At 47.9% G+C, this 14,200-nt stretch overlaps 1 protein-coding gene across 1 annotated transcript in view; it reads left to right on the plus strand.

The window, feature by feature from the left end:
* The first annotated feature begins 8,614 nt into the window (after positions 1–8,614).
* Positions 8,615–14,200, plus strand: part of HTRA1 (HtrA serine peptidase 1) — a 34,359-nt gene continuing 28,773 nt past the window's right edge. The window contains exon 1 of the mRNA XM_034061868.1: positions 8,615–9,128. Coding sequence (XP_033917759.1) covers positions 8,636–9,128 — 493 coding nt within the window. The 5' untranslated portion in view covers positions 8,615–8,635. The remainder of the gene's footprint in view (positions 9,129–14,200) is intronic.

The following is a 14,200-nucleotide window of genomic DNA, read 5'->3' on the forward strand; positions in this document are numbered from 1 at the left end:
TCCCTGTTGTGAAGCAGCACACTCACTCTGTCTGCCCCAACAGTACACAGGCTTCAGCTAAAGAACAGGAACTGAGGTAAGGTACAGGCTGAACGCAGTTACTCAAATTCCAGCTCCACTGCGACATCTTCTGACTGTGAATTACTCCGGGTATGTGCACATCTGCAGCTGTACTACTATCAGTGTGCATGTCCTTGCCCCCAGCATTTTGCTCCATGACATGCATCTTCTAAAGGAGTTGCTGCCCTGAGTGTGTTAAAGCTCCCATTTTCACCAGTTGCACAGGCCAGAGCTGGTGTGGAATGTGGATTTAATTGTACCTTCAGTAGCCCATCTCCATTTAAAGTAGGTGTTTTCAGCTTTAGTATAGTTCCAAAAGCAGCTTGACTGCAGTGGTGTGGAGTTGATGTTCCTGCAATGTCCTTGATACACCAAGTTAGCTACTAATCCGTGTACAGCAACACAGTTAATAGTTCCTAGTATTAAATAACCAGAATAAAATACAATCAGTGGCTGCAACTCAAACGTAGTTAAAGAGGCTGAAAACACTGTTTCTAGTTCATTATCTTACCACATGCATCTCTCCTGCTTAGCTTTCAGCTTTTTTGGTCTTCCTCGTTATTTTCATCAAAACCTTTGTTATTTCCACAGCCTGTTGAGACCCGAGCTGTGGTCACTGGAATGACTTGGATGCTGTGTCTTACTACGTGCTGTCTCGCATGCCTGCATTCACTGTGTACTTGTTGCCCCTTTACTGAAGAGGGAATTGAGTTATTCTTTCTGGTCATAGATTTAAACCCACTGTGTTGCAATAATAAAGTCGGAGAAACTGTGACTGCTAAATCGACAATCCACGTGCCTGAAGGTAACTGCCAAAGGGCAATGGTCCAGAATATTATTATGATGGAATATGTATGGAATAACAGGATGTCAGCACCACCTAGAGGTCATGCTCTGGGTTTAAACATTACAACTCAGGCATTTAGTTCTAAACTCTATTTCTGAGTCTTAAAAATCCATCTTGAAGCTCCAGTTAAGTCATTGGACCACTCCAAGTTCTTTTGTTGTGGTTTTGTTGGTGGTTTTCTTCTAAACTCTTGATCCGTGTAAGCTTTGAATAGCAATGGCAGCAAACTGAAGACATCAAAACATCCCTTTCTCCTGCCCTTTTTGTTTACAGCACCAGTTTGTTCCTGAGGGAGCTGTGATGTTACAGTGAGAAAGTGAATAATCTGCAAAGTTGCCCAGTGAATGATGAAAGTCAGGTTTTCTCATGGTGCTACTGACTGGAAAGCAATTGCAGACAATAAAAGGATACTAAAAAATAGTTGGAACAGAAGAAATTTAAGAGCTGACACTACATAAACTGGTTTGGGTTGGAAGGGACCTTAAAGCTCATCCAGATCCAACCCCTGCCACAGGCAGGGACCCCTTCCACTGGAGCAGCTGCTCCAAGCCCCTGTGTCCAACCTGGCCTTGAGCACTGCCAGGGATGGGGCAGCCACAGCTTCTCTGGGCACCCTGTGCCAGTGCCTCAGCACCCTCACAGGGAACAGCTTCTGCCTAAGAGCTCAGCTCAGTCTCCCCTGTTCTGGCAGGTTCAAGCCATTCCCCTTGTCCTGTCCCTACAGGCCCTTGTCCCAAGCCCCTCTCCAGCTTTCCTGCAGCCCCTTTAGGCACTGGAGCTGCTCTCAGGTCTCCCCTTCAGGAGCCTTCTCTTGTCCAGGCTGCCCCAGCCCAGCTCTCTCAGCCTGGCTCCAGAGCAGAGCTGCTCCAGCCCTCGCAGCAGCTCCATGGCCTCCTCTGGCCTCGCTCCATCAGCTCCAGGTCCCTCTTGTGCTGCTGCCCCAGAGCTGGATCAGGGCTGCAGGGGGGGTCTCACAGAGCACAGCAGAGGGGCAGGATCCCCTCCCTGAGCTGCTGCTTATGTTCTGGGGGTGCAGCCCAGCACATGGGGGGGGTTCTGGGCTCAGGCGCACATTGGAGCAGGGTCATGGGGAGCTTGTCATTGACCAACACTCACAAGTCTTTCTCCTCGGGGCTGCTCCATCCTGGCTGTGCCCAGTCTGTGTGCTTGGGATTGCCCTGACGCAGATGCAGGACCTTGTAGGTGGCCTTGTTGACTGCATGGGGGGTGTGTTGGCCCACTTCTTGAGCCTATCTATATTCCTCTAGATGACATCCCATGTGCTTCTGTGATAAACCAGTACAAGAGAAGCCTTGTGCAAACAGCTAGGTAGTAATTCAGTCTAATGCAAATAGCCTTTTTTGAACAAGAAGCAGGTATCTGTCCGGTAGATGATTGTACCAAATGTGCAGGCTTAGAACATTAATTATGGCTTGGAAGAGATGTGTAAAGCAGCAACTTGCTGCACTACGAGGCCTTGAGCTGAGTTTGTTGACTTTCAATCACTGCAGTTTAAAGTGTCCGGAATGTACCTGGGAAACTGGTTATCCAGAGTGATGCAGCTGGTCAGAAGGACCTTTACACTGCTTCATGTGAGTACAGTCTCTTCAACTACCAGACTGGGAAGGAAGCATCTCTGCTCCTTTAGTAGGCAAAGTAATGCAACGTGAAGATAGAAACTTGGAGCTAAACCAGAGTAATCAGAGCTCCAGACCGGAGGAGGGGAAATAACCAGTTTGAAACTTCATTCTTTGCTAACTCAGCTGCCATTTTAATCCTCTTACTGTTTGAGGTTTTACCATTGTTTATATAGGTTAAGACCCTGAAATTCTATACAGACCTAAGTTAAAAGTGCATACAGCAACGCAGTGGGTATCTCCTATCACAAAAAGGCTCTATTAGTAGAAAATATTGATGTTTAAACACTAATTTGTTTTAGGCTCTATAGGAAATCTGTGTTACAACAGATGGAGAAATCAGTGAGCACACCAAAAGTGTGCACTCTGAAGGTGTGCAACAGAACTGGTTTTATAAAGATTCTGTATTAATTTCAGGTGGGAAAATGGAAAGAAAGGGGAGGTTTGAGCATTTAAGTTTAAAAGTTAAATGAGATAAAACCAATTTGAAGCCCTCTGTGCTATTTATAGTTTCAACCTTTCATCAGTTTCATTTAATGTCTTCATATTTTTCAAGCACAACTTCTGTAACTGATGCTCCAAGCCAGTAAGCTGCTGAAGAGCTCCTGAGATGATGCTTCCATGGAGGCAATGAAGGCTGCTCGCTAGAGCAGTGAAATGTGACTCCTGCTCCATAACCGATTCGTGTCCATCAGTGCTGTGATGCTTCACTGCAGAGTTTCTGTGCAGCCTCTCCAGGAACCAGAACCTGGTACTCGTTTGTTACACCAGTGTGTAATGGGGTAGTAGTGTGGAATATTGCTCCTCAAAGTGCCACCTTTGGCACTGTAATTAGGGATTTGCATTTAAAATGACTGTCAGCACTGTAATTTTCCATATAGATCTGCAGAGTGAATGCAGCTTTTCGGAATTTCAACCACTCTGCTGCACGACATTCCTGTTGTGCCCATTCCCTTAATGATAACTGAGCAGGACACCAGAGAAATGCCTGTTCTCAATAGGCAGGTGTCAGCTACAGGTTTCCATAGCAGTGCACTTGTTTCCTGTAAATTAACATTAGGTTCATTATGAAGTTTCCATGCTTGCTTTACAGTCCCTGCCCATAGTGCAGTACTCCGGGTTGTAGGGTTGCCCTCTGACACCAAGGAAATCCATGGGTGCACAAATCCATATCTAACTGTTTCAGATCACCAGTTTCTCAGGCCAGGTTGCTTGGTTTCCTGTGAGGATCCACAAAAGACACTTCTGATCTTTGTTTTATTCCGTACATTATGCCAATAGCTGCACTTGTCAAGCACTGGGGCTGAATTCACATCTGGAAAAGAGTATGTTGTTTAAATCCCCTGGTTTGCTGCCATTCTCTTTCAGAGTGACAGCATTTCTTTGGTACATTGCAATGAATCGGACACAGAAGGTTGGGGGTTGTGTTGTGTTTGGTTGGTATTGACAAGACAGAGAAGTCTACAAAGTAGAGAAGTCCTGGTTTTTGGAGGGTGGGGTAGGATATTAAATCCTGGCTAGAAACTGGGAGAAAGCCATCAGCAAATGAAGCCAAATGATAGCACAGGCATAATAAACCTAGACAAGCTTTCTGCGAAGTCCAGGCTGCTTACTTTGCTCAGAATATCGGTGTTCTGGCCATTCCAAATTCCCTCATCCTCTCTTTTTTGGCCAACATCCTTTTGGTCCCAGACCATAACAATAACCCCTTTCTCTCCTGCTAAATGACATCCTTCATCATCCTTTCCTTGCTTCTTCCTTTCCACCCTTTCCAGGTGTGCCCAGATGCTCCCTCCAAAGCCATTTCCTTGCCCACCATGTACAGCAGCAATGCAAAGATCCTGTGGCAAGTGCTGCTGGCTTCTCACTCCCTCCTTTGCCTAGGAAGCCACTGGAAGTAGCAGCTCCTACCAAGAGGCATTCTGCTGCTGGCCTAAACCCAGATCCCAAAGGCTGCAGGTAACATGGCACCCAGGAAAGCTTAGTTCTGTAGCACACCATCATATTGCAGGAGGGATGGACCTGCTCAACATTGTCCAGAGGAGGCCATGGAGCTGCTGCGAGGGCTGAAGCAGCTCTGCTCTGGAGCCAGGCTGAGAGAGCTGGGCTGGGGCAGCCTGGAAAAGAGAAGGCTCCTGAAGGGGAGACCTGAGAGCAGCTCCAGTGCCTAAAGGGGCTGCAGGAAAGCTGGAGACAGGCTTGGGACAAGGGCCTGTAGGGACAGGACAAGGGGAATGGCTTGAACCTGCCAGAACAGAGGAGACTGAGCTGAGCTCTTAGGCAGAAGCTGTTCCCTGTGAGGGTGCTGAGGCGCTGGCACAGGGTGCCCAGAGAAGCTGTGGCTGCCCCATCACTGGCAGTGTTCAAGGCCAGGTTGGACACAGGGGCTTGGAGCAGCTGCTCCAGTGGAAGGTGTCCCTGCCCATGGCAGGGGGTTGGAGCTGGATAATCTTAACGTCCTGTCCAACACAAACCAGTCTGTGAACACTAGGGCAAATGCTCCTACCTTTAGCAGTATCTGTGATCTGTAGATGGAGCCTCCCATCATCCAGTTCTGTTTGAAAAGTAGGAGGTGAAATATTTCCCTAGCAACTCTCTCAAGTCAGGTATTTTTCAGAGCACATTTTTGGCCTCTCTGAGTGTTGATAAATGCCCATGGGCTTGGATTGCTCTTCTGTGAGAAAACATTGCGATGGAAGAGATATAATAACTTGTGTGTTAACAGTGCCTTTCAGCTATAAGACATTTCTGCACAGATAAGACTTTGGGATGTATTTTATTCCCTTTGCAGTGTTTATCAACAAACGTACATCCCTTTTCTGTGCTATGTAAGAAGAAATATTGCCTGGTGCATTATAGGTCTTTAGTAGCCTGTAAAGGAGGGTGAATTATACAGAGAAAAGAATCCTGCATCATGGAAAAGACACATAAACACAATGGGTGTTTCAAGCTCTCTGTGAGAACACTCCACTTTTGAAGTAGTCCTTGAAGTAGTTCAATATTTAGCATAAGATGTGTAGACTTCATGAGCTGAACAGCTGAGTTCAGTGTAAGTTAACACTTGATACTTCCTTTTCTCTAGGCAAGGAGGCATTCACCTGACCCAGGTTTTGAACCAGGGCATTGCCTTCCTGAATTACAGATGCTCCAAGTGGTTTCCCTCAACAGGGCTTTTGTTAATGCATTTTGAGCTTCATTCATGCCTTGTCTTTGCTCCCCAGAGTGACCAATATCAATGGATGCCAAGCTAAAAAAGACAGTTATCCATGGAGAGAGGATGACAGAACAAGGAGCCTTCCCACCACATGGAACTTGTTCCTACCTATGAGGATAAGACTCCAGTCTCTTCAAACAGTAAGTTCCCTGACAAAGGTAACACAATAGAAAAGCCGAGAGCCTTTCTGGTGGGCTGGCACCAAACCCCACAATAATTCATCAGTCTCTGGATACTTTGCTCCTGCTTCCAAATAGGAGTTTATAAGATCTTCTATAAAACTGTGATTGTTTATTTTTACTGAAAACTGCTCATCTTTCCTTAAAGATTTGTCTTTATTTAAAAGTAAAGGAGGGCTAAAAAAACCAAAAGATCCCAAACAATCCCTGAAGCTTATTAAAAATAGCAAATAAGTAATGGATAAACAATAATTTGGAACTCCTTTACCATAATATCCATCCATATTACATATATATGTTTAGATATATGGTTATGTATCCATATTATATATATATTTAGATTTATAGTTATGTATCCATACTATATGTTTAGATATATATTCTATACTGTAATGTATTCATATTATATATATGTTTATATAAACAGGACATAGCTATATGTTTATATAAGCAGTACATACATATATTTTATATGTATAGATAAAACTGTGTATAATATGGAGACCACATAGCAGCCTTCCAGTATCTGAAGGGGGCCTACAGGGATGCTGGGGAGGGACTATTCATTAGGGACTGTAGTGACAGGACAAGGGGTAATGGGTTGAAACTTAAACAGCAGAGGTTTAGACTGGATCTAAGGAAGAAATTCTTTACTGTGAGGGTGCTGAGGCACTGGAATGGGTTGCCCAGGGAGGTTGTGAATGTTCCATCCCTGGCAGTGTTCAAGGCCAGGTTGGACAGAGCCTTGGGTGCCATGGTTTAGTGTGAGGTGTCTCTGCCCATGGCAGAGGGTTGGAACTGGATGATCTTAAGGTCCTTTCCAACCCAAATCATTCTATGATTCTATAATATAAAATGTATAAGTTGATATATATACTGATATTTATGCATACTACATATGTAAGTTTAGATATATACTGTTATGTACCTATATTATACATGTTTTTATATATAACTATATCTATCCATATATATAAGGTTTTATATATGTATACACATTAAAAATATTTAAACTCGTAAACATTTTCAACCTTTTTCTTAGACTTTTTAACATTCATGATTTTAATACTAAGGCAGTTTTACTGTGAATTGTTCCTGATTACTCCTGTGGTCACTTCTGAAATCAAGCAATTCTCCTGACATCTCTTTCTTGTGCAGCACTGAAGCTATCAGAAAACAGCAGACGTGAGGGATTCATGGTGGAGCTTTCACTGGGAATACTGGTATCTGCATGGTTTCCCACCTTCAGGTCCAAACCAAGCAGTTAAGTCAGTTTTGCACATTAATGATTTTGTGGTCCCATTGGATTTTATAGTATTCCCTGGAAGAATTAGGTTTGAATTCCGACACACAGGAAGCTGCTTCCTCCTGCTTGGGTAGCTCCTTATTAAAGGTTATTCCACTCTTTGCAGCAGAAAAGACTTTGTATTCTTCTGTGTTACTGTAGTTGTTGGCATCCTCCTTTTCTTACTGGCAGCTCATAGAATCATAGACTGGTTTGGGTTGGAAGGGACCTTAAAGCTCATCCAATTCCAACCACTGCCACAGTCAGGGACACCTTCCACTGGAGCAGCTTGCTCCAAGTGCTGTCCAGTCTGGCCTTGAACACTGCCAGGAATGGGGCAATCTAACAGTTAACAGCCTTTTGTCTCATCTAATGGCATGTAAATCCATCAGGCCCCTGGTTATCCAGTGCCTGGTAAAGATTCCCTTAAATCATCACAGATTGCTGGTTGGTTCATGAATTTAATCGGCTTGTAATTAAAACATTGGCTGTGCTGGATTTCCACTATTAGTTCTTGTTGCATTTTCCCCTGTTAGCTTTGGAAATGATGGGGTTTTTTCCCCTCGGAAAGTATCTGTGTGTAATTAAACCACTTTCCAAACCACCCTGTATGTTGGATGAGCACAGGGAGCAGAGGCCTCCGTCCGGCTCTGGCAGTTGCACAGATAAACCGTCTCAGCTCTCCTGGGCCGTGGCTGAAGGCTCTTCTCCTTTCGGCTGATTAACCTTCTGCTAATCGCTGGTACCCACCTCGCCCTGCAGCTCCGAGCATCTCGGGTGCAGTGAAGGGGGACGGGAGACGCCTTCCAGTGTCTTCGGGTCCCTGAGGCATGTTCCCAAGGGGAATTTCTCGGCAGGACTTTGTATTCCCGGCAGGGCATTTATCGCTTTACCCTTTCTACCGGCAGACGGGCTGACAGCATCATCTCCCCGTCCATCTGCTTCTTATCGCCAGTGGAAATGTTATCAGTGCGCTTTAGATTGCCTTTCCCGTAATTCCTGAAGTGGGGAAGAGCGTTCAACAGCCCCCTTTATCCCCTCGCGTTGGCAAGGGTATGTTACCAGTCTTCCTACCACTCTTAAATCGGTGTCATGGTGCTAAACAACCAAGTTTAACAGTTGTTTTGATGCTAAACAGGCACTTCAACGGCTCCGCGCAGCAACGGGCCGGGTCCCTTTGCCCCTAAAGGACAAGGCTGCGGGAGGAGATTACGGGTTATAGCCGGGGCTGGAGCCGGTAATGGGGGGCAGGGGGGTGTTAAGGCCTGGAGGGGGGTTGCTCCAGCCCGGGGGGGCCGTACCCCCCCCGCCGCTCCGCCCCCCGTCCGCACCGCCCCTCTCTCGGCCGCTTAAAGCCGCCGTCCGTCGGCGCCGCGCTCACCGCCCCTCGCCGCCCGCCGCCGTCCAGCCGCGATGCCGCTGCGGGGCTGGAGCCTGCCGCTGCCTCCGGTGCTGCTGCTGCCGCTGCCGCTGCTGCTGCTGCTGGCGGCACCGCTGCCCCCCCCCGCCTCCGCCGCACCGCCGGCCGCCTGCCCGGAGCGCTGCGATCGGTCCCGCTGCCCGCCGCTGCCCGCATCCTGCCCCGGCGGAGCGGTCCTGGACGGCTGCGGCTGCTGCCGCGTCTGCGGGGCGGAGGAGGGCGAGCCCTGCGGCGGCGCTGCCGGCGGCCCCCCCTGCGGTGAGGGGCTCCAGTGCGTGGTGCCGCCCGGAGCCGGTGTCCCCGCCTCGGCCACCGTGCGCAAGCGGGCGGCGGTCGGGCGCTGCCTGTGCTCCAGCACCGAGCCCGTCTGCGGTAGCGATGCTGTTACCTACGCCAGTCAATGCCAGCTGCGGGCCGCCAGCCGCCGCGCTGAGAGCCTTCGGCAGCCGCCCATCATCGCCATCCAGCGCGGAGCGTGCGGGCAGGGTAAGCGCAGAGCGGGGATGCAGGGATGGGACACTGAGATGGGGCTTCGGAACCATCGTTCTCTGTTCCCTCTGCCCGGACTGGGGCTCCTGGCTGGACCAGGAGGAGAGGGGCCAAGGGAAAGGGTTGGCTCCAGCCTGGTGCTCCGGTTCAGTGGGAATGTAGAGCGGGAATGCAGCGCTGGGCTTCCTCTGCCAAGTGTCAGGGAGAAAGGAAAACAGCCCCATATCCAAGTTTAAAACTAACTATCTCCGCCCTCCCCCGTCCCTCTGCCTGCAGAAGGGATGCTGACGGGCTGGAACATGAGGGAAGCTGGTTGCAAACCCGCAGAAGCCGGTGCGGGACATCAAGAAATGTTGGAGAAATCCCTGATCGCGGTCCCTCTCGGGCGCTGTGTCCCGAATAAATGCCCTGGGAAGTAAAGCCGGGAATGCCAGAGCTCTGAAAAGCGGATCAATGATCAGATGTTGGCAGAGCAGGATCTCCTTGTTCGTTTTAGCAGATGCTCTTGGTTATTATTACTGATAAGGTAGCTAAAGAGGGGGATGCTTGTAGCTGAACAGCGTGCTACACTGACCCTGGGGTGGGCATTTAGTTTTGTCTTTGGAGAATGGAGAAGTAACAACACACCTGGTAGGGTTTATCCTATAGCATCCCTATTATTTAGTTGTTACTTTAGTCGAATCGGGTGTAAGTTGAGTACTTGGAGCCGCGGGATGGATGCGGGTTGTTTGTAAACTGCATCAGGACACGTTGCTGGGTTATGAAACTGGCTGTGCAGATGCAGTTGATGGAGTCTCCCAGTGAAGTGTTCAGACTTGTAGGGATGAGGAGTGCAGGATGTGACACGTGAAGGCAAAACCTTCCTGTAGGATAAGCAGGGGATGATCTTTACAAGACGCAATCCATAATACAGGCTGGTTTAAACCGTGTAAGCTGTGGTTGCACACTGCTTCCAAGGCACTCAGTTCAGGGGGCAATATGTGAAAATCAGCATGAATTCCACCTTTATTTATTGACTTACTTATGGTAAGTCAATGCTGTTCCCCTGAGGGTTGATTTTGGGGTAGGTTGTACCATTTCTGCATTTCTTTCTTTAAAAACAAGTCATTTCCCAAATTTAGCCATCATCTCCCCAGCAGAAGAATATTCTGCTGTATAGTGACTATACATTCAGCTTGCTGATCCTCCACTACAGTTCAGACTTAGAGTCCTGGTATTGATACAATCGATTTCTTGTACCACTGGTTTCCCCCTCAGTTTCAAAGCCGCGTTGTCCTCTATGGAACAGCGCTGGCATTTACTGACACTGGAGACAATTCAAGCTTTCACGCTACAGTTTCCTGATCTCCAGTATAATATAATGCCTTGTGAGTTTTATTCTCAATTCATGAAACCAATGTTGTTTTCTTGGTCTGTTCTGCTCAATGCTTGCAGAATTCAGGCTGTGCTGGAGCTGGAGGTAACATGTGGCTCTGGTGCTTTGTATGGACAATGTGCAGGCTGTACATAGACCTTGTATAGGAAAACAGTGTGAGAAGGCTCCTTGAGGGGAGACCTGAGAGCAGCTCCAGTGCCTAAAGGGGCTGCAGAAAAGCTGGAGAGGGGCTTGGGAGAAGGGCCTGTAGGGACAGGCCAAGGGGAATGGCTTGAACCTGCCAGAACAGGGGAGACTGAGCTGAGCTCTTAGGCAGAAGCTGTTCCCTGTGAGGGTGCTGAGGCGCTGGCACAGGGTGCCCAGAGAAGCTGTGGCTGCCCCATCCCTGGCAGTGCTCAAGGCCAGGTTGGACACAGGGGCTTGGAGCAGCTGCTCCAGTGGAAGGGGTCCCTGCCTGTGGCAGGGGTTGGAACTGGATGAGCTTTGATGTCTCTCACAACCCAAACCATTCTAGGGTTCTATGAAAAATCCACTGCAGTAGATACACACAATGTGCACATCCAGACAACAGTTCTGTCCCATTGCACCTCTGACTGGAGTGATGCTCATTTTCTATATCACTAGGTACAAAAGGGAGGTCCTGGAGAAGCTGACCAGCAGCACATGTTTATTCCTAGGCCACAGCAAACATTCCTGCAAGCAAAGCTTTTTTCATATATAAAGAACTTAAAGCAAAAAGAAATAGAGCGGAGACTGTAAAGTGCCATTCCCTGGGGGTGGCCTGAACCACTGTTTGAAAAGCCATCGCCTTGTATGTGGCTCCTTAGAGTTGTTAATTTGTAATTGAATTTTGAGTTCATTTTCAGGGGTGTTTTTGCTACCTAAAGATAGAGTTATCTTGGTAAAGTGTTTATGTGCTTCCATAGGAACATATCTACATAAATAACCTGGTGAACACACTGCAGTGGCCCAGGGAGATGAGGGAATGTAGAGAAAGTGTCTGGAAAGCACTTTTGTGATTGTTAAGTTTCACATCACTTTAGAAGTTGGTCAGGTTCCATATTCTGTAGATTGCACAAAATACAGTAAAGGCTTTTGTCTTTCTCAATTTTCATCTACTGAAGTCCACTGCTGGTGCTGATTTGGGGTTTCTCAGTGCATCTTTTCAAATGCTGGTTAAGTTTATGAGAGGATGCAGGAGATGCAGGAGGAGACTGCTTTGGGTCTGTGTGTGTTAGGGGAATGTATTCCTATGCAAAAATCATAGAATCACTGGTTTGGGTGGAAGGGACCTTAAAGCTCATCCAGTTCAAACCCCTGCCATGGGCAGGGACATCTTTCACTGGAGCAGCTGCTCCAAGCCCCTGTGTCCAACCTGGCCTTGAACACTGCCAGGGATGGGGCAACCACAGCTTCTCTGGGCACCCTGTGCCAGCGCCTCAGCACCTTAATACTAAGGGATGGCAATCATGAGTCTTAAAGTAAGCCAAGACAAATTTCACAAGCCTCAGCCCTATGAGAGGTTGTACAGTCGGGTGGCACTGAGGTGCTGAGCAGGTCTCCTGCACTGTGGTGATGTCTCTGGGGTGCAGGATCAGCCTGCTGCTTGCTCTGAGAGCCAGACAGGGCACAGAAAGGGCAAACAAGGCTCCATCTGCAGAAGCTTTGTCCATGCATGTGAATGCTCCATCCCTGGCAGTGTTCAAGGCCAGGCTGGACAGAGCCTTGGGTGCCTGAGGTGTCCCTGCCCATGGCAGGGGGGTTGGAACTGGATGATCTTAAGGTCCTTTCCAGCCCTATAATTCTATGATTCTAAGCTCCTGTACCAGCAAGGAGAGAGGGGAAAGCATCAGTGAAATCAGGACATGCTTCAATTAAATTAGTATGGAATGGGAGGAGGGCTGAAGCGTGTTCACCTCTGCTGAAGTCAGATGAGGCAAGTGATGAGCAGGGTGGCCAATAGACCATTAGTGCTGCAGCTTTCACAAATCTCCTTCACTTTCCATGAAGGATATGACATTGATAGGAGGCATTCAGATCTGCAGCACGGTGTGTGTTGGTCCATGGAAAGGAGGTGAATGTCCTCTGAGCACAAACCACATCTGTGTAAAGCCCATCCCACACACAGGAGTGAGGTCAGTGCAACGAGACCTCAATATTCGGTGTGCTGAGGCTCAGCATGCTGGGAGGATGTTTTCCTTTTCTTCTGCAAATACAGTTTTGTTGCTCTTAATTCCCTCCTGCTGACCAAGGGATGAAGGCTTGGGATGTTCAACACACAACTTAAACCAGTGCTCTTCCCCTGCTCACTTCTCCCAGTTAGGACAGTGTGTCCTTCTCTGCATGCTGTGCTCTTCGCACTGTAAAACACAAACTGACCTGGATATGTCCTTTGCCCAGACTAAGGAGGAAGTTCCTTGTGGTTGCTCTCAGTTCCTAACTTTCTTCTGCCCCTCTTTTTGAACCAGATTTATATGGTTTCATGTTTTTATTGGGTTTCCTATGTCTGATGTGGTCTCCCAGTAACCTCAGCAGCCCTCGGCATGCTAGCATCTGCCACAAGCACTTCATACTTCCCTGCTGCAGGTGTGCTCACACTGTGATGTCCTCTGTGCTTTAGATTAAGCACTTCATTGCTGCTTGCTTTGGGGGAAGATGGAGGTGAGTTTAGGGGTAACTCAGTTCTGGAAAGGTGTGTATCACTGGCAGGCACAAACCTTACTGTTTGCATTACATTATCATTTAATAGTTCCAGAGATAGGGGGGAGGAAAAAAACCACCATCATTCAAACTCAGTTTCTTCCAAAGTGGCTGCCTTTCTATTTTGAAATGCACCCAAACTGCATCCAAGTGACTATGTGTCATTATTTGATAGAAGAGAAGGACCTCCATAGTCAATAAATCACTTGTCATTAATGGAGCCCTTTAAAACCAGTGTAAGAATGCGATCCATGCAGCAGAGGATGGGAAAGAGCAGTAGATGGACCTGCCTGAATTCCTTGGCTGGCACGCAGGCAGGGCTAACGGGCTGGCAGTGCTAAGCCTTGCAGGAATGAATAATCAGGGCAGGAAGAGAAACTCAGCTGAGGAACCTGGGAAGGCCGGGAACAAAGCCAGGTATTTATCAGGAGGAAAGCTGATATTGTTGTTATGAACTCGGCTCTCAGCTGCTTCCCAAATGATAACAACGGGTCTATGATGGTTAGCATGGTGGAAGTATGGTGGGAGAGCACTGCAGGTGGCTTGGCACATGTGGAGTCTATTGGAAACAACCTGGGAGGAACGGGTGGTGAGGAACCGACGCACAAATGAGTGGTTTAAGTTTTCTTTAGCTGCCTTCACCTCCCTCGGTTGTTGTGTTTGGGTGGTCTGAAAGTTATTCCCTTTGGATTTTCCTTGGTCTCTTTTGCAGCAGCAGGAGGAGGGGAGGGAAGGAAGAGACAGCTGAAGGCAATGGAAATAAGTAGCAACATATTTCCAGAAGAGAACCAATTCCCAAGTGTGGGATTAAAAAGCTTTTCCAAAGCCAAGTATTCAGCTCTGAGAGGAGGGAGCTGTAAGAAGTGGTTTGTCTGGAGCAGCTCACCTTTTCCCCTCTCCACATCTAGGTTTCCTTCCCGGGGAGCCAGCAGTCATCCCGTAGTCTTTAGACTTCAAACAGTCAGGTCAGTAAATACAGCTTTGGAACAAGGAA

This window comes from Melopsittacus undulatus, chromosome 4 (assembly GCF_012275295.1).
Source record: "Melopsittacus undulatus isolate bMelUnd1 chromosome 4, bMelUnd1.mat.Z, whole genome shotgun sequence".
Taxonomy (NCBI): domain Eukaryota; kingdom Metazoa; phylum Chordata; class Aves; order Psittaciformes; family Psittaculidae; genus Melopsittacus; species Melopsittacus undulatus.